This window comes from Garra rufa, chromosome 3 (assembly GCF_049309525.1).
Source record: "Garra rufa chromosome 3, GarRuf1.0, whole genome shotgun sequence".
NCBI classification, from domain to species: Eukaryota; Metazoa; Chordata; class Actinopteri; order Cypriniformes; family Cyprinidae; genus Garra; species Garra rufa.
In genome coordinates, this window is record NC_133363.1 from 1,691,697 (window position 1) to 1,711,903 (window position 20,207).

Consider the following 20,207-nt stretch of genomic DNA (forward strand, 5'->3'; position numbering starts at 1 on the left):
GGAACGCTATGGGGAACGCCATTGGCGGGCCGCACTCTGAATCATGTCTACAACCAATGAACGACGGGGGTGACGTCACAGGCGCGGTGACGTCACCGACCAGGAAGTATAAAGCACGTGCGTTTGAAGCCGGCGGCAGCTTTTGTCATTCAGCGAGAGCGCTCTATGTCTGTGTCTGTCTCGAAGCCATTCTGCTGTTTTTTCGTGCCCAGTTTGGTACACTTTTATTTGAGTAGTTATGGCTTCAAAGCAACCTTTAAAAAAGAGTTTTGTGGCGGTGCAGCGCCCACATAGGCGGTGTGTTCCTCCCTGCCAACGTTTCATTGTTGGTGGGGATACACACAGCCTATGTGTGGTTTGCTTGGGGGCGGAGCACGCACAGTCAGCCCTCGAAAAGGCTGGCTGTCCGCACTGTGAACGTTTGCCAGTGCGGGTGCTTCGCTCCCGGAAAGCCCTCTTTGAGGAGGGGGCTTTCACCAGCGTTCCCCGCGGGTCTGGCCCCGCTTCCGCCGAGGCGGAGCGGCAGCTGCACTCGTGGGGTTCGCAGCTCGATCTGCTGGAGGGTATGGAGACGGGTGAACCCCTATCTCCGCCCTCACTCAGCGGATCGAGCGATCTCCTCCTGGATGTGGAAGCCCGCACTGCGGTTTCTTCCCCCCGGGAGGGGATCCCAGAGCTTCTCTTGTCTTCCTCCGAGGAGGTTGACTTTGAGAGCCTGGATGTGCAACCACCACCGCCACCCCGATCGCCTCACTACGAGGAGCTGATGGAGGTGCTGACAAACGCGGTCGCCAAGCTTCACATCTCTTGGCCCGCTGAACAAAGTCAAACTTATGAGCCGCAGCGAAGCCGATTGGATGATCGCTTCCTGCGGACAAAGTCAGCACCTCCTAAGCGGAGTCTTCCCTTCTTCCCCGATTTACATAAAGAGCTTTCTAAATCGTGGGAGAAGCCGTACTCTTTCCGCCTCTTTAACCCCTCTGAAAATTACGGAAACGTGGGGGGTGCGGAAGAGCACGGATATAGGACGATGCCACGGGTTGAACAGACGCTTGCGGGCTATCTGTCACCCGGCTCGGCGTCGTCCTTGAAGGCTCCGCCCTTGCCCACTAAGCCTTTGAAAGTTACATCTAGCTTAATGGGCAAGGCGTACACGGCAGCAGGTCAGGCTGGTACATGCCTACACACTATGGCAATCCTCCAAGCGTACCAAGCCGACCTGCTAAAGGAGTTTAATGATGGCGAGGAAGTCAACATCACAGAGATGCGTAGAACCGCAGATCTCGCTCTCCGCGCCACCAAGGAGACCGCCCGAGCTGTGGGGCGGTCTATGGCAGCCCTGGTGGCCGCGGAGAGGCATCTCTGGCTGACCCTGTCCGAAGTCAAAGAAAAGGACAGGGTCACGCTCCTGGATGCCCCCCTGGATTCAGCCGGCCTCTTTGGTGCTTCGGTCGACACAGTTGTCGCCAGGCACCAGGAGGCCCGCAAACAGGCGGCGGCATTCAGGACATTTCTTCCTCGCCGGGTTTACTCCTCTGAGGCTGCTAGACGGGAGCAGCCTCAGCCGTGTACCAGCTCCTCTCACCGTGAGGCACAAAAACAGAGCGTTGCCACCCGTGCTCCTCCGGCCAGGCCTAGAGGGCGGGGTCAGCAACGCTCTAAGCCGAAGGCCTCGAAGAAGAAGCCCGACCTGAGGGTCGTCCTTCAATCTAAGAGGTCTTCGGCCAAACGGCCCTGACGGTTGTGGTTCAGGGCCGTTGAGGGCAGCCCCTCACGAGCAGGTTTGCACCGTACCCTCAGGTGCGGGTTTCAAACCCCCTCGTGGCCCTCAGGAGATGAGTCAGCTAACCCTGCCAGTGTTACAGGGCGCGGCGCTCTCCCGCGAACATTCTCTAGCTGTTCCGCCTCGAAACGTAGCGGCCCTGGAGAGTTCGCAGCCCCCGCGGGGGTCTACAGAGGAGCTAGTTCAGGAACTCCCTGCCAGTTCTCTGCTACAGGCTTCCGAATTAGTTCCTCAGAGAAATCCAGACACCAGCCTCGAGAGGCTGGTACCCTTAGTAAACTTTCTGGCAGCGTGGAAGCTACTGCCAAATGTTACAACGTGGGTCCTGCGTACTGTAGAGAAGGGTTACGCTATTCAGTTCGGCGGCAAGCCGCCGCCCTTCAGCGGGGTATTTCCAACTTTAGTAAGCCCCGAGCAGGGTCTGGTAATGGAACAAGAGGTAGATACTCTTCTGAGGAAGGAGGCCATCGAGGTGGTCCCTCCTCAAGACAGGGAATCCGGGTTCTACAGCCGTTACTTCATTGTTCCGAAGAAGGATGGGGGGCTTCGGCCCATCTTAGATCTCAGACTGCTAAATCGCTCAGTCAGAAAACTGAAGTTCAAAATGCTCACTGTCAGGCAGATCGTGTCACAAATCCAGTCCGAGGACTGGTTTGTCACGATAGATCTAAAAGACGCTTACTTTCACGTCTCCATCCTTCTTCAACACAGGAAGTTTCTCAGGTTCGCTTTCAGGGGCAAAGCGTACCAATACAGAGTACTTCCTTTCGGCCTAGCTCTCTCACCCCGGACTTTCACGAAGTGTGTGGATGCTGCGCTGGCTCCACTGCGACTCCAGGGCATCCGCATACTCAACTACATAGACGACTGGCTTATTCTGGCCAGTTCGGAACAGTTAGCGGTTCAGCATCGAGGTGCTGTTCTCGCTCACATACAAAAGCTGGGGTTGAGACTCAACGCCAAGAAGAGCGTCCTCTCTCCATTACAGAGGACTACTTATCTAGGCGTGGTGTGGGATTCATCCACGATGCGGGCACAATTGTCACCTGCTCGGATCGATTCCATACTTACTGCAGTAAATGCGGTCAAGCTAGGCCAGTCACTCACTGTCAAACAGTTCCAAGTACTGTTAGGTCTTATGGCAGCCGCATCCAACGTGATACCTTTTGGACTGCTGCATATGAGACCACTGCAGTGGTGGCTCAAAACCAAGGGGTTTTCCCCGAGGGGAAACCCATTCCGCAAGATCAAGGTCACGCGGCGCTGCCTACGTGCCTTGGCCATGTGGAAGAAACCTTGGTTTCTCTCTCAGGGTCCGGTTCTAGGGGCACCCTGCCGCCGCGTCACGCTAGCGACAGATGCGTCCCTTACCGGATGGGGAGCGGTCATGAGTGGCCGCTCAGCCCAAGGCCTGTGGAGCCCTCACCACCTCTCATGGCACATAAACTGCCTAGAGATGTTGGCTGTGTTCCAGGCCCTCAGGAGTTTTCTACCAGACCTAAGAAACCGTCACGTGCTGGTCCGTACAGACAGCACCGCGGTAGTTTATTATATAAACCATCAAGGAGGTGTCCGCTCACGCCCCTTATTCAAGCTGGCGTACCGGATGCTCCTGTGGTCTCAAGGAAAACTCCTCTCCCTGAGAGCAGTCCACATTCCTGGACGTTTGAATGTGGGAGCAGACGTCCTGTCGAGGCAGGGGCCGAGGCCCGGGGAATGGATGCTTCACCCAGAGGCGGTGAAGCAGATCTGGAGAGTGTTTGGCCAGGCACAGGTGGACCTTTTCGCGACTCAAGAGACATCGCAATGTCCCCTCTGGTACTCTCTAGTTCCTCCAGCTCCACTGGGGCTGGATGCCATGGTACAGACGTGGCCGAGGCTTCGTCTGTACGCCTTTCCCCCGATCGCTCTGCTCCCGGGAGTTCTGGAACGGGTCCGCCGGTTTCAAGTACGGCTGTTACTAGTAGCCCCGTACTGGCCGGCCCGAGTGTGGTTCTCGGACCTGATATCTCTCCTCGACGGCTCTCCATGGGAGATTCCCGTCAGGAGGGACCTCCTGTCTCAGGCTGGGGGCGCAATATGCCACCCCCACCCAGAGAAATGGAGGTTATGGGTGTGGCCCCTGAGGGGGCACAACTCATAGGAGCGGGTCTCTCAACTGAGGTTGTTGAGACCCTTCTCCAATCCAGAGCTCCCTCTACGAGGAAACTGTATGGCCTCAAGTGGAACTTATTCGCGAGATGGTGCCGCGAGCGCCACCTAGACCCAGTCAACTGCCCGGTTGGTACAGTTCTGGAGTTCCTACAGTCTCGCTTATCCGCTGGGCTAGCTCATTCCACCTTGAAGGTTTACGTGGCGGCTATAAGTGCCTACCACGCCCCTCTAGGTGGCCTCTCAGTAGGCAGAGAGCCCCTGGTCATACGATTCCTCCGCGGTGCGCTCAGGTTGAGGCCTCGAGTGACACCCAGGGTCCCCACGTGGGACCTGGCTGTGGTCCTAGAAGCCCTATGTGCGCCTCCATTCGAGCCCATAGAAGAAACTACAGATCGCATACTTACCCTTAAGACAGCGCTTCTGATAGCCCTCACCTCTCTTAAGAGAGTTGGGGACCTGCAGGCCCTTTCAGTGGCCCCGTCTCACTTAGAGTTTGCCCCAGGGATGGCCAAGGCCTTTCTGTATCCCAGGGTCGGGTACGTCCCGAAGGTCCCCTCCCTAGCACCACAGCCCGTAACGCTGCAGGCGTTTTATCCTCCTCCATACGTGGAGCAGAATCACAGGAAGTTGAACTGCATGTGCCCAGTCAGAGCCTTAGACGCATACGTCCACAGAGCTGCCACGTGGCGTAAAACAGAGCAACTGTTTGTCTGTTACGGCCCCCCTAAGAGGGGGAGCCCGGCTTCAAAGCCTACTATTAGTAGATGGATCATCGATGCCATATCTACTGCTTATGAGTCCTCTGATCTCCCCTCTCCCTTGGGACTCAAGGCTCACTCTACTCGAGGTCTGAGTGCCTCGAGAGCTCTGACGGCAGGTGTCCCCATCCAGGACATCTGCAATGCTGCGGGTTGGTCCACGCCCCTGACATTCGTCAGGTATTACGAACTTGACCTCAGAGCCGCTCCAGGCTCAGCTGTGCTCTCGGCCTAGTGCGCTAGGCCTAGAGAGTCAGCCACCTCCCTAGCCAGGAGGAGACTTCGCAAGGCGCCTTCTTTCTACGGAGAGAAGAGAAGTCACTTCGCCACTAAAGAGATCTGCAATGTTACCTTTTGTCCGCGGAAAGCTAGACAAAAGCCCTTACTCTCATGCCCTGATGCTGCCATCAGACCCAGTCTTACTCCCTCTCGTTCTGGGCGTACTCCCAGACAGAGGACTAAGATTCCTCGTGTGCCTGCGGGCCGAGGACTGCCTTCAACAGCTGTCCGCTGAGTGCTAGACAGTGGCATCCGGTCCCTCTTGTTCTGGCTAAACCCCAGACAAAGGACTAAGACTCCTCGTGTGCCCGAGGGCCGAGGGGTGCCTCTTGCACTGGCTGGCGAACCAGGCAAGGGGTCCACGGTTCTCTTGCGTGCCTGGAGGCCGAGAACTGTACAGCCCTCTTGTCCGCGGAATGCTAGACAATGGCTTAATTGTCCTCGTGTTCTGACGCAGTGTGCTATCAGACCGAGTGTAGTTCGGTCCCTCTGGTATTCTGGCCTCATCCCAGACCAAGGACTAAGACTCCTCGTCTGCCTTAGAATAAGGCCGAGGAGTGCCTCACGCGCTGGTTGGCTACCACGCAGAGGCCCCTACTGTCTTCCCCGTGTGCCCGAGGGCCGGGGATTGCAGTGCCCTCTTGTCCGCGGAATGCTAGACAATGGCCTATTCCCTCGTGTCCTGGCGGAGCTCCAGGCCGAGCCTTGGATCCCTCTTGTTCTGGCTGTACCCCCAGACAAAGGATCACCCTCTCCTCGTGTGCCCGAGGGCCGAGGAGCCTTGAGGTCAAGTTCACCGTCCTCGTGGGTCTGCGGACCGAGGACTGCCTTACACCATCTGTCCGCCGAGTGCTAGACAGTGGTCATTCGGTCCCTCTTGTTCTGGCTAACTCCCAGACAAAGGACTAAGACTCTGCGTGTGCCTGAGGGCCGCGGAGTACCTCTCGTTCTGGCTGGCGACCAGACAGAGGAAGACCTCCATTCCTCGTGCGCCTGCGGGCCGAGGAGCACTCTTGGGGTCGAGTGCACTGTCCTCGTGGGTCTGCGGACCGAGGACTACCTAACACCATCTGTCCGCCGAGTGCTAGACAGTGGTCGTTGCAGTCCCTCTTGCTCTGGCTACTCCCAGACAAAGGACTAAGACTCCTCGTGTGAGCCGAGGAGCACCTCTCGCTCTGGCCGAGGCCAGACAGAGGTAGAACCCCATTCCCCGGGTGCCCGGGGAGCACTCTTGAGGTCGAGTGCGTTGTCCTCTTGGACCGAGGACTACCGTATACCATCTGTCCGCCGAGTGCTAGACAGTGGTCATTCGGTCCCTCTTGTTCTGGCTATTTCCCAGACAAAGGACTTAGACTACCTCTCCTCGTGTGCCCGAGGGCCGAGGACTACAGGGCCTCCTTGTCCGCGTAATGCTAGACAAAGGCTCTTTTTACCCTGGTTGCACAGACACTACGCAGGGTTTGGTAATCATGGGAGCGTTGGTAGTCTCGTTCCCCATAGCGTTCCATGACGCGGCTCGAGTTCCCGGAAGGGAACGTCTCGGGTTACTAACGTAACCTTAGTTCCCTGAGGGAACGAGACGCCGCGTCTCGGACCATAATTCCCGCACCCTGCAGCGCTCGCTTCATTCCTTTGAGCTGCCGCCGGCTTCAAACGCACGTGCTTTATACTTCCTGGTCGGTGACGTCACCGCGCCTGTGACGTCACCCCCGTCGTTCATTGGTTGTAGACATGATTCAGAGTGCGGCCCGCCAATGGCGTTCCCCATAGCGTTCCATGACGCGGCGTCTCGTTCCCTCAGGGAACTAAGGTTACGTTAGTAACCCGAGACGTTATCAGGGTCTAACAGAAATGTTTAATGGTTTTACAATTTATTTTGCTTTTAGATACCTGTGAATCTTGCACTGGTCATTGCACTTATTGTGGCCATTTGGAAATTAAACTTTCGTCAAGTGACACTAAAAGGTTAAACGTTAAAAATAACATACCACCATCTCTTTTATTATGACTCATGTTCGACAACTGCAATGTTGTACCGGGTGCGCTACTGAGCAAGTTTACTATGTCAGAAAAACTAGAACTATGGAGCTGCTTATGTGATGCAAACATCTAAATGTATAAGTTTACAATTCATGTACTATGGTAAAAGTGTTTTGAGCTCATAACACAGTATTGTACAATGAATCACACAAAATAAACCTTTATTAATTGACCATCTGCCACATAATCGTAATTTGTGTGAGAAGTAATGAAAGTTGTTGACAGTATACTATAAAAAGTGACTTTTGAAAATTGTAAATAAAGATACATACTGTAAAGATACATTCTACAAGAAAATATTATGTCAGACTTTCTGCTCAAAATAATCTGCCAATGGAGTAAGAAAAAAAAATCTTATTTCAAACAGAAAACAAGATTATTTTTCTTACCCCACTGGCAGATTATTTAGCTTGTTTCAATCAAAAATGCACTTAATTTTTACTTTTTTCTCTGAAAACAAGACAATAATTTTTACTTGTCTAGAAAATCCATCTTGATTTAAGAATTTTTTGATATTTTGGCTGGAAACAAGACAAAAAATCTTAGTTAGAAAAGCATTTTTTTGCAGTGTATATGAATTTGTTTCTGAACATCTGTTGACGACAGAATATGCAAACATCCCCAGAGGGGCTTGAACCAAGCAATTTCCTTCAAATCCAAAATAAATTAGTTTTCAAATCAGAAGCAGTTCTTTAACTGTGACTAGCAGCAAGCAGAGCTCATTTCTATGCTGTGCTGGTTTTCATGCTCAACTCTAAAGTTACCTGACCTTTCTCTGCAGTTGCTAACAAGCCCCGCCGCCCTGACGTACCAGGTATGTTTAGGCCCTCGAATGACTTGTGTTTTGTTCTGTTCTCTCTTTCTTCCACGGTGTTTCTCAAGTCTGGCTTTTCACTAAAGCTTCATCCAAAATATCTGAACAGCATCCTTCCCCCCTCACTAGGGCTGCTCACTGTCCACTCTAAAGCCTTTTATGACATATGAGCGGTTTGTAAGACCCATGGAGAGAACGAATGATGCTCCTTCAGACGTGTTGGATGTGGCCGGTGAGAGCTGTCGCAGTGAGTTTCTACAGGATAGCACTTCCTGTGAGGCCAAGACAACGAGTGACCAGCTGCTGCCATTAACCCGACTGTCCGCTTATTCGCCTGTTCTTGAATGTGACGCTCACCCTCAGGAAGAGCAGAGCTTGTCCCGGCGTCTACATCACGAGCAGGCTATGTTAAATGCTCAGATACAGTGCATCCGGAAAGTATGCACAGCGCTTTACATTTTTCATTTTCCAGATTTTGTTATGTTACAGCCGTATTACAAAATTGATTAAATTCATTATGTTCCTCTAAATTCCACAAACAATACCCCATAATGACAACTAGAAAGAAGTGTGTTTGAAATCTTTGCAAATGTATTTTATTTACAGCCTTTGCTCAACAATTGAAGTAGAAGCACCTTTGGCACGAGTTACAGCCTCAAGTCTTTTTGAGTATGATGCTACAAGCTTGGCACACCAGTGTTTGGTCTCTTTCTCCTACTCTTCTTTGCAATACCTCTCAAGCTCCATCAGGTTGGATGGGGAGCACCGGAGCACAGCCATTTTCAGATCTCTCCAGAGATAATCAATAGGTTCAAGTCTGGGCTCTGGCTGGGCCACTCAAGGACATTCACAGAGTTGTCCCATAGCCACTCCTTTGGTAACTTGGCTGTGTGCTTAGGGTCATTGTCCTGTTGAAAGATGAAATATTGCCCCAGATCGAGGTCAAGAGCATTCTGGAGCAGGTTTTCATCAAGGATGTCTCTGTACATTGCTACATTCCTCTTTCTCTCGATCCTGACTAGTCTCCCAGTTCCTGCTGCTGAAAAACATTATTTGCAACAGCAAAATCACCCTGCAACTCAAGACTGGTTGCCCAATGAAGGTAAGCAGGGTTGAGCCTGGTCAGTTCCTGAATGGAAGACCTCCTGGGAAAACTGGGTTGCTATTGGAAGGTGTTAGTGAGGCCAGCAGGAAGTGCTCACCCTGTGGTCTGTGTGGGTCCTAATGCCCCAGTATAGTGACCGGGACACAATGCTGTCAAAAAGCACGTCTTTTGGATGAGATGTTAAAACTGAGGTCCTGACTCTCTGTGGTCACTAAAAATCCAATGGCACTTCTCATAAAGTGTAGGGGTGTAACCCTGGTGTCTTGGCCAAATTCCCTCCTCTGGCCCTTATCAATCATGGCCCCCTAATAACCCCCATCCACTTGACTGGCTCTGTCTCCCTCTCTTCACCACCTGTAGCTGGTGTGTGGTGAGCGCACTGGCGCCGTTGTACTGTGGCTGCCATTTCATCCTCCAAGTGGATGCTGCACACTGGTGGGGGTTGAGGAGAGATCCCCATATGTTGCAAAGTGCTTTGGGTGTCAGCAATACACAATAAAGTACTATATAAAAGCATCATTAATTCATTCATTCATGCCCACAGCATGATGCTGCCACCACCATGCTTCCACTGTTGCCTTTCAGGCCAAAGAGTTCAATCTTTGTTTCATCAGACCAGAACATTTTGTTTCTTATGATCTCAGAGACCCTCAGGTACCTTTGGCAAACTCTAAATGGGCTGTCATGTGCTATTTACTGAAGAGTGGCTTCCGTCTGGCCACTCTACCATAAAGGCCTGATTGGTGGAGTGCTGCAGAGTTGGTTGTTCATCTAGAAGGTTCTCCTCTCTCCACAGAGAAATGCTGGAGCTCTTTCAGAGTAACCATCAGGTTCTTGGTCACCTCCCTGACTAAGACTATAGGAAGAGTCCTGGGCAGCGTTTCCCAAAAGCATCGTAAGCTTAAGTTGATCGTAGCTCCATTGGTTTCAATGGGTCTACGATGTACTTAAGCTTAAGATGCTTTTGGGAAACGCAGCCCTGGTGGTTTCAAACTATTTCAATTTATGGATGATGGAGGCCACTGTGCTCATTGGGGACATTCAATGCTGCAGAATTTTTCTGCACCATTCCTCAGATCTGTGCCTTGATACAATCCTGTCTCGGAAGTCTACAGACAATTCCATGGCTTGGTTTGTGCTCTGACATGCACTGTTAACTGTGGGACCTTACATAGACAGGTGTGTCCTTTCCAAATTATGTCCAATCAACTGAGTTTACCACAGGTGGACTCAAAACAACTTGTAGAAACATCTCAAGGATGATTAGTGGAAACAGGATGCACCTAAGCTCAATTTTGAGTGTCATGGCAAAGGCTGTAAATACTTATGTACATGTGATTTATTTATTTATTTATTTATTATTTGTAATTTGCAAAGATTTCAGACAAACTTCTTTCACATTGTCATTATGGTGTATTGTTTGTAGAATTTTGGGAACATTAATGAATTGAATCCATTTTGGAAAGAGGCTGTAACATAACAAAATGTGGAAAAAGTAAAGCCCTCCCTGCTGAAAAAACAAACAAACAAACAGCTAAAACCAGCCTAGACTGGTTGGCTGGTCTTAGCTGGTTTAAGCTGGAAGTAGCTGGTTCTAGCTGGTCTCCCAGCCTGACCAGCTTGGCCAGGCTGGAAAAGTGGCCAAAACCCCTCTGAAACCAGCGTACTGACCAGCTTAAACCAGCCAACCAGCCTAGGCTGTTTTTAGCTGTTTTTTTCAGGGATGTGAATATTTTCTGAATGCACTGTAGATGGGGACAAACTCTGACATAGAGAAATGGCAGAATGAAGTTGAAATGTCTTGTTGTGAGTGACGTGACTTTGACATTTGCGTGCTGATTTATTATAGTCAGGGTTTGTAAAGAATTGTTTCACCCAAACTTGAAAATACTGCATCATTTACTCACCCTCATGTTAGTCAAAACCATTGGCATCTGTCAATATTGACCTTTTTTCATGCATCAGGTTTAAATATGTGCATAGTATATATACTAACTTTGTTATATGTGAAGTCAAAAAGAAGGGCTATATATGTTGGCACTTTGATAAAGTGAAACCTAAAGGAAGGAAGTTTCAGTGCAATTAAAACTTGAAGGTAAATAACTACATATGAAAATTTTCCTCATGTATTTAATGTGCTGAATGTTACTATGATGTTTACATATGCTGTCATTTCAAGCATGTGTGCATATGAGGTGAGAATGAATGTTTGCAACTATATGAAGGATTTTGCTGATTGGTCACATGCATATGTTGTGTTGATGTCAGTGTGCGGTGTGTCAGTATGTTTATGTATGTGGTTGGCCGATGCAACAGCATACATACAGTAATCATTTGCACCTGTTTCCATGTGTCCAGTTTTTGTCTCTGCATTGGTAAGATCTCTTGTCTAGCTTCAGCTCCTGTTTCGCACAGATTTAGAAGGTGCAGAGGCAGCACTTCTAGCAATTGCTTTGACAGCCTTGTGTCTCGTTTGGCTTTGAGTATATTGGTGCCTGCCTCATGGGTCGTTGTGTTTTATGGCTGCATTATGGCTGTTTTACTGAATGGCCCAACATGACTATTAAAGAACTGAACACTCTGCACTGATGCGCTGTTTGTTTAGCTCTGATTTAGACTCGCATACAGTACAATAAACTCGTTCTTATTCCTGCAGCTTGCCGCCCAGGTGCTTGATGATCTTGACGACGAGGATATTGGATTCGCCTTGGTGGATTCAAAAAAAGACAGAGCTGTTGCTAAGAAGCTGGGTAATATGAATGCATCTAAGATCCATTATCTTCCATTTTCTGCCTGTAATACAATTCCTACCTTTACTTTCTGATAGCCATCAGTCTGTTGAAGTATACGCCGCTGTTGAGCAGCAAATGAAAATTATTGCTTTGAATAACAGGAAATGCTTTTTCTCTTTAGAAAAAGGATTAGCTGTTATTGTATTTTGTTACACTGTCTTGTGTTTCATCATAGCCTATACACTAAAAAAACATTTTGTGCTGGATTTACGATGAAATAAGTTTCACTTAGAAACTGCTATATTGATTAGTTGATAAAAATGCTGTTCCAGAAAAAAATCCTTTTTCGGTAAATCATGTTGTGCAAAGGTTAATGTCATATCCAATCCATCTTTAATCTGCTAATCCATTCAAACACTTCTGAAACGTTCAGATGCTTGTTTTTGGCAGGTCTCCCTTATCAAAAAGAAGGGGTATACTTCAAGTTTATTTTATTAATTATAATTAAGTAAAGGTCAAGTATATTTTAAGTATACTTTATGTAATAAGCATACAAATAGCAGTTTACTAGTAGTATACTTTTAAGTGCACTATTTCAGTATTCCTTGGGCCACTTTCTAGTATATACTTTTAAGTATACTTGAAGTATAGTAGTAGTAATCATTGAGTACACAACTAGTCCACATCTATGTTTTTAGTTTGTACTTGTTTATGCATTTTTAGTACACTTTGAAGTATAGTCTCAGTAAACTTCTAGTACTGCAAGTATACTACTTTACGTCATAATTTAAGTATACTACTATGTCCCTATTTAGGTATTACTTTGTATATGTTTTGTTATATGAATATCTGAACATACAAAACATCAAAAGAAAGAACAGGGTATCTGCTTGAAAACAAAAACATTTTATTCTAGCTTAATGCATTAGTTTTTTTATAAACACTTAAATGTGGGTAAGTTTTATAAAAAAATAAAAATAAAAAATAAACATTTTAAACAAAAAGCTAAAAAAAAAAGAAAAGAAAAAAAGACTAGTCAAGATCATTAAAACAAAGTTTGACAGTCATTATTTCCTCTTCATGGGTCGACATTTTATTCCATAACGTTACACAGTTTTACATATATTTGGTTTTGATGCTGTTTTATGTCTGACGATTGTGTTAGATTACAAGTGAAAGCATCTGTTGTATCGGTTTCTTCTTCACTTGTGTTTTGAGCACAAGTAAAGCTCAAATATACTTTGATATACTTAAATGTCATTTTAAGTATATTTCTGAGATCTATATAAAGCACATTTCTAAGACTGAAAGTATGCTTTCCTTTTTTAAGTGTAAAAGAAGTAAACTAAAAGCACACTTGAATAAACTGATTTCTCATAAGGGCTGCTGGAGGTGGACAGTATCTACATCTTTGCCGATGACGAGATTATCGAGTACGATGGAGAGCTGGCGGCCGACACGCTGCTGGAGTTCCTCTATGATGTGAGTGATTATGATAATTAATGATCACACACCGAACCTAAAGGTCATTGATTACTGTTTACTGACTGGTTCTTCTGTCAGGTGATCGAGGAGCCTGTGGAGATCATCAGTAATGACAGAGAGCTCAAAGGCTTTCATAACATCGAGGAGGACATTAAACTGATGGGTTACTTCAAGAGCGCAAAATCTTCACGTTAGTATGCCATTACACCTGAATCAATTCTTATTAGTCATATACTTGTAAGAAGCAGCTTCCATCATGCCAGTGTTGTTATTTCTCAGACTTCATTGAGTACGACGACGCAGCGGAAGAATTTCATCCCTTCATCAAGTTCTTTGCCACATTTGAGCCAAAGGCAAGCGCTTTCACACATTTATTATCATTAATTTATTCATTAATTAAAGACAGACCTGTCATAAGCTCCTATAATCTATGTTTTACGCTATGTGTCGGAGGGCCTGAAAGACTATCTGACACTCTTAAAAATAAAGGTGCTTTATGATGCCATAGAAGAACCTTTTTTGTTTAAATGGTTCCATCAAGAACCTTTGACATCTGTTTCACAAAGGTTCTTCATATCATAAAAAGGTGAGAAAGAGATGGTTCTTTAAAGAACCTTTGACTGAATGGCTTTCTATGGCATCGCTATGATGAACCTTTTAAAGCACCTTTATTTTTATATACTCATAAAACTTACAATTATCTAGAATTTTTTTTTTTTTTTTTTTTTTTTGTAAGGTTTGAAATGACTAGAAGCCTTTAAAAGCCTTTAATGATCTCTGTATTCATTGTGTCTGGTCTGCATTATGTCTGAATCTTTCCAGATCGCAAAGAAATTAAACCTGAAGATGAATGAAGTGGATTTCTTCGAGCCCTTCATGATCAACCCCGTCACCATCCCCGGTAAACCCTACATGGAGGACGACATTGTCAGCTTCATCGAGGAGCACAACAGGTGAACTCAGATCAGTGCTGAACCAACCGCTGCAGAGAAAACTGAAAATGCAATATAAAATCACTACGTTTATTTAAAAGTCCTCTCAGAAGGATGCTTGAATAAAATCTGCAGTTCTGTTTTAACTCATTTTAGGCCAACTCTACGAAAACTGGAGCCTCACAGCATGTATGAGATCTGGGTAAGATTATCCAAAACTAAATCTATAAGGAATCGTGAACAGCTGTCATGACTCTTACGATCTCTGTGATTGTGGCTGTTTCAGGAAGATGATATTAACGGACAGCACATTGTGGCCTTTGCTGAGGAGTCGGACCCTGGTAAACACTGATTTGAGTTTGAGAGTCTTTGAGGGGTTTCATGTAGTGACTTTCTGTGACTCTAAATGATTGAATGTTGACTTTTACCAGACGGTTATGAATTCCTGGAGATCCTGAAGGAAGTGGCTCAAGAAAACACAGAGAACCTAGACTTAAGCATCATCTGGATCGATCCTGACGACTTCCCACTGGTATGAAAAGCCGCAATAAGACTGTATCAATTAAACATACCTTTTATTACTCCAAGAACATGTTTTTGAACAATGCATCTTAACAGTTTGTCCTTATATATATACTTTATTTTTCTGAACAGAGGTAGATTATTACGTTTATTGTTGATGGTGGATATATATTTTCAAAATTCCTAAAATCAATACACAATACATTATATGACATATACAGCACATTATATGCTCAGCAGGTGCTTCAACATAAGGCTCATGTCTGTTTGAGTTTGCTGCCCTCTACAGGACCTAGTTGACAACTGAAAGACTAATGAGTATGTAGGGTACATCAGCTCTAAAAACCTTGAATAAAATATTTATACTATTCTAATTATAAATAAAATTTAAATATATATTATTATAAAATTATAATATTATTATATAGTTGAATTTTGATGTAGCAGCATCATTTCTGAAATAAATATTATCACTTATTATGGAAAAAAATTAGTTCCCAGCTAGGTAACTTACAATGTGACCGCCTTTTTGAAAGTGTGACCAAACTTCAGGCGCTGTGTGATATTACTGCGCCTGCTTCGGCCATATTATGGCAGCAAACTTCCTTGACTATTACGCCGGAATGGGAGTGTAGTTCCTAATCTTATCGGACTAGAAAATCACTGCTTTACATTTTCCGCCGGTCTTAATACACAATATAACTGCAGAAGAGTCAAGTTTTAAATAGGACAAATACCGAAACTCGTTGGTCATTTTTGAACGCGATGCTATTGGTCTAATAGGATTCAATGATCTATGCTAAGCTATGCTAAAAGTGATATCGCCAGAACAGGAGAACGGCTGAATGGATTTCAAAATGGTAAAACTCAACTTATTAACTCGGGGGGAGTTGGAGAATGAGCTTATTTGCAAAAAAAAAGTGGAGTGTTCCTTTAAGGCCAAACCATTGTCTTAAAGGGGTCATGAACTGCCTTTTTTTTTGTACTGTTCTCTGAGGTTCTAAAGATATTTTATCAAGATTTTTACATCCAAAAACATAATTTAGAAGTAACAAACTATTTTCTGTTCTTGTTCTGACCCCCCTCATCAAAACACTCAAATACAGTGAGGGGAAAAAAATGTGATCCCCTGCTGATTTTGTATGTTTGTCCTCTGACGAAGAAATGATTGGTCTTTAATTTTAATGGTAGGTTTATATTAACAGTGAGAGACAGAACAACAACAAAAATCCAGAAAAACACATTTCAAAAAAGTTCTAAATTGGTTTGCATTTGAATGAGTGAAATAAGTATTTGACCCCCATCAACCAGCATGATTTCTGTCTCCCAGGTGTCTTTTATACAGTTAACAAGCTGAGATTAGGAGCAATCTCTTAAAGGGAAAACTTTTTTGCAATTTGGCGGCTAATTCATATTAATTAGTTTGATCTCATTTGCACATTTTCAAAGGATCTGCTTACGTGTGTTGTCTCAACTGTCTGGGATTCGTCTTGTCTGTCTGATTCTCAGGCTGACAGTGTGTGGATGGAGATGGATGATGAAGAGGACATGCCGACCGCAGACGAGCTCGACACCTGGATCGAAGACGTGATGTCTGGACGAATCAACCCTCATGATGAAATGAACTACAACCATGAAGATGATGATGATGAAGATGATGAGGATTATGAAGATGACGACGATGTTGATGACGATGATGACGACACCAATGATGAAGATGATGAGGATAATGATGATGATGAATAAATTCTTACCTCCATCTCAGGCATCATATCACCATCAAACTCTCATGTTCGTGACATTAAGAACTCGTCAGTCTGTTCATGTTCACATCATCACAAACTGAGCTGTTCTGTCATTTCCGCCTGGAGCACATCTTGTCTCATTGTTTGTCTCTGCACTACTTATTCTTCAGGAAAATAAATTTGCGGAACACTGCATTTTTTTCTCTCCCACTGAAATGCATCTAGTGAGAATGGAGTGGTGTTTGTTAAATAATGGGAAATCCTTGTAAGAACTATTTTGATATTTTATAATTGACTTTTAGAGCAGAATAAATGATGCTCACTGGAAGTTCTTAAATAAAAGTTTAAAACAAACAATTTTTTTTTGTTCCAACATAAATGCATCGAGAAGAGATTGGAAAAAAATCATTTCTGTGTCATATTTGTGTGTGGGGTGTTTACTCAAGATTGCACACAGTTTCACTTCCTTGTAGACGCCAGTCATCAGTTTCTTGCCACAAAAAGCAAACACTGCATGATTAATGAGTGCTGAGTTCCACAATATAAACAACTAAAGAGCATAATATTTGAAATAACAAAGCCTACAGGTATGTGCCAAAAAAATGTAATATCGAGGAAAAGTCCATTTATTTCAAGAATTTGTTTCAAAAAGTGAAACTTGTGTTATATTAGTTCACTACACACAAAGTGAAATATTTAAAGCCTTTATTTGTTTCAGTTTTGATGATTATGGATTTAAAAAAAAAATCCAGTTTTTACAAAATTAGAATATTTAATGTGACCAATAAAAAAGGATCTCAAACACATGTTGGCATCTGAAAAGTGTGTTAATGTACTGTATTATGTCCTCAGTACTTTGTTGGGCCTCCTTTTGCACTAATTTCAGCATCAAGGCGGCGATCAGCCTTTGACACAGTTGAGCTGTTATGGTAGCCCAAGTTGCTTTGATATTGGCCTTTAGCTCGTCTGCATTTCGGGGTCTCTCATCTTCCTTTTGACAATACCCCATAGATTTTCAATGGGGTTTAAAGGATAACTATTGCCAAAATGCAACATGGGCCTTTTTTTTTTTTTTTTTTTTTTATGTAAACGAGACAAACTTATATCTAAAAGCATAATTACGACAAACGAGCCGTTTTCGAGATTGACCGTGATTTCGTTTTGTGGTCAATGGCCGGTGAATGGGAGAACTAGGGGCATAACTTTGAGCGCGTCAAAACCGATATTTTTACAACACTAAGAAGGCTCGACACACCATGACACTTTGCTCGAAGTATCGCCTGGGTCTCTACACATGAACTCCAGCATTGAGAACATTGTTTGTGTACACAGAGTTTACTAAAAAGAAAGGTTATGAACAACTCACTTTCACTGTTTGGGTTTCCGCTCGCGGCCGTCTTGCCAGTCAAGTGTCGATCTCTGAATGCGAATGAATGGATTCCATAGGACGAAATATTAGGCTTATATGAGGCTCTTTTTACAACTAGAAGGTTAATGTTTTTCACTTGCGACAAAACAACAAATTAGCCGTGCATTTAAATGGAAATATGCTTTAGGAGATATCCATCTTTACTCTCCTCGCATTCGGAGATGGACACTTCTTGACTGGCAAGACGGCTGCGAGCGGAAACTCAAACAGTGAAAGTGAGTTGTTCAAAAACTTTCTTTTTAGTAAACTCTGTGTACACAAACAATGTTCTCAATGCTGGAGTTCATGTGTAGAGACCCAGGCGATACTTCGAGCAAAGTTTCATGGTGTGTCGAACCTTCTAAGTGTTGTAAAAATATCGATTTTGATGCACTCAAAGTTATGCCCCTAGTACTCCCATTCACCGGCCATTGACCACAAAACGAAATCACGGTCAATCTCAAAAACGGCTCGTTTGTCGTAATTATGCTTTTAGATATAAGTTTGTCTCGTTTACAGTAAAAAAACAGCCCAGGTTGCATTTTGGCAATAGTTATCCTTTAAGACAGGCCAGTTTGCCAGCTAATCAAGTACAGTTATTCCATGGCTATTAAACCAGGTACTGGTAGTTTTGGATTTGTGGGCAGGTGTCAAACCCTGTTGGAAAATAAAATCATCATCTCCAAAAAGCTTGTCGGCAGCAGGAAACATGAAGTGCTCTAAAATTTCCTGGTAGACAGCTGCGTTGACTGTGGACTTGATAAAAGACAATGGACCCACACCAGCACATGACATGCTCCCCAAACCATCACTGACTGTGGAAACTTCACACTGGACTTCAAGCAGCTTGACTTTGGTGCCTCTTCGGTCTTCTTCCAGACTCTGGGACCTTGATTTCCAAATGAAATGCAAACTTTGCTTTCATCTGAAAACAGGACTTGGGACCACTGGGCAACAGACCAGTACTTTTTCTCCTTAGTCCAGCACAGACGCTTCTGACGTTGTTTTTGGTTCAGGAGTGGCTTGACGCATGCAATTCTCCAGCTGTAGCTCATGTCATGCAGACGTCTGTATGTGGTTCTTGATGCACTGACACCAGCCTCAGTCCACTCCTTATAAAACTCCCCCAGATTTCTGAACCACCCTTGCTTGACAATCCTCTCAAGGCTACGGTCATCCCTGTCACTTGTGCACCTTTTCCGGCCACATTTCTCCCTTCCTCTTAACACTGTGTTAATATACTTCGATACTGCGCTCCTTGAGCATCCAGCTTCTTTTGCAATTGCCATTTGAGACTTTTCCTCCTTCTGGAGCGAGTCAATGATGGTCTTCTGCACAAGCGTCAAGTCAGTCTTCCCCATGATTCTGAAGCCTACTAAGAGACTGTTTAAAGGCTGAGGAAACCTTTGCAGATGTGTTGTGTTAATTAACCGACTAGATTGGGACACAGGGAGCCTACGATGTTGAACTTTGTCATGATATTCTAATTTTGTGAAATACTGGATTTTTTTTTTTTATCTTTAACCCATAATCATTAACTTTGAAACAAATAAAGGCTTGAAATATTTCACTTTGTGTGTAGTGAACTAATATAACATACAAGTTTCACTTTTTGAAACAAATTATTGAAATAAATGGACTTTCCCCTCGATATTCAATTTTTTTGGCACACAGTGTATAGCTATTACTGGCATATATATATAAAACTTGCATGTTAAGCTTCAATATTTTCAAATGCAAAATGAATGATTTTTTTTTTTAAACATAATAACTGAAATAAATATATAATCATTAATCATCATAACTGGGTGAAAATTCAAAGATGTTTTTATGTTACATACAAAGTATTGTACATTTTAATATGAGTATTTTATAAATGTTATAAACTGTAGGATGCTTGTATGCGATAATACTATATCACCTTATAAAATGAGACTCTTGCATTACAAATAAGGTGCACATTGACACATCCTTCACAGTCACAGGACACATGATGAACATCAGTAGATATACATAAGCTGTTTGTATTGCATTTACCTAGAGGAAACACATATGGAAAAATGATAGCGATTTATATTGAAACCTGTTCCTAAATGCTGGTCAAACATACAGTAAGTACCTTCGTTTGAGATGTGTTGATATTGATGGTTTCTGTGTGTTTAGCCAAATGATCCATCAAACATGACTTTGTCTTGTAGTGGTTATGAATGAAATACTTTCTATTGACTCTGCAGAGCTTTTAATCATTTCAACAAATTAAATATTACAAGTTTTATTTTTGGTTTCGTTATATTTTTTTTCTAAGTAAATCCTCAAACAAGTCATAAAATCCTCCAGAGACCCAAAGAAAAAAAGTGTCTCTTTTTTGTTGTTTTTTTGTGATTTCCTACATTTTTGGGGTTAAAAAAAAATTCTACAATTTAGAGTTTTTACGTTTTGTTTTTATTTTT

At 44.4% G+C, this 20,207-nt stretch overlaps 1 protein-coding gene across 1 annotated transcript in view; it reads left to right on the forward strand.

Annotated features, from left to right (window-relative positions):
- Positions 1-16,706, forward strand: part of casq1b (calsequestrin 1b) — a 60,536-nt gene extending 43,830 nt beyond the window's left edge. Inside the window, exons 3-10 of the mRNA XM_073836807.1 lie at positions 13,047-13,147; positions 13,229-13,340; positions 13,430-13,503; positions 13,973-14,103; positions 14,239-14,284; positions 14,369-14,423; positions 14,514-14,614; positions 16,027-16,706. Coding sequence (XP_073692908.1) covers positions 13,047-13,147; positions 13,229-13,340; positions 13,430-13,503; positions 13,973-14,103; positions 14,239-14,284; positions 14,369-14,423; positions 14,514-14,614; positions 16,027-16,350 — 944 coding nt within the window. The 3' untranslated portion in view covers positions 16,351-16,706. The remainder of the gene's footprint in view (positions 1-13,046; positions 13,148-13,228; positions 13,341-13,429; positions 13,504-13,972; positions 14,104-14,238; positions 14,285-14,368; positions 14,424-14,513; positions 14,615-16,026) is intronic.
- The last annotated feature ends 3,501 nt before the right edge of the window (positions 16,707-20,207 follow it).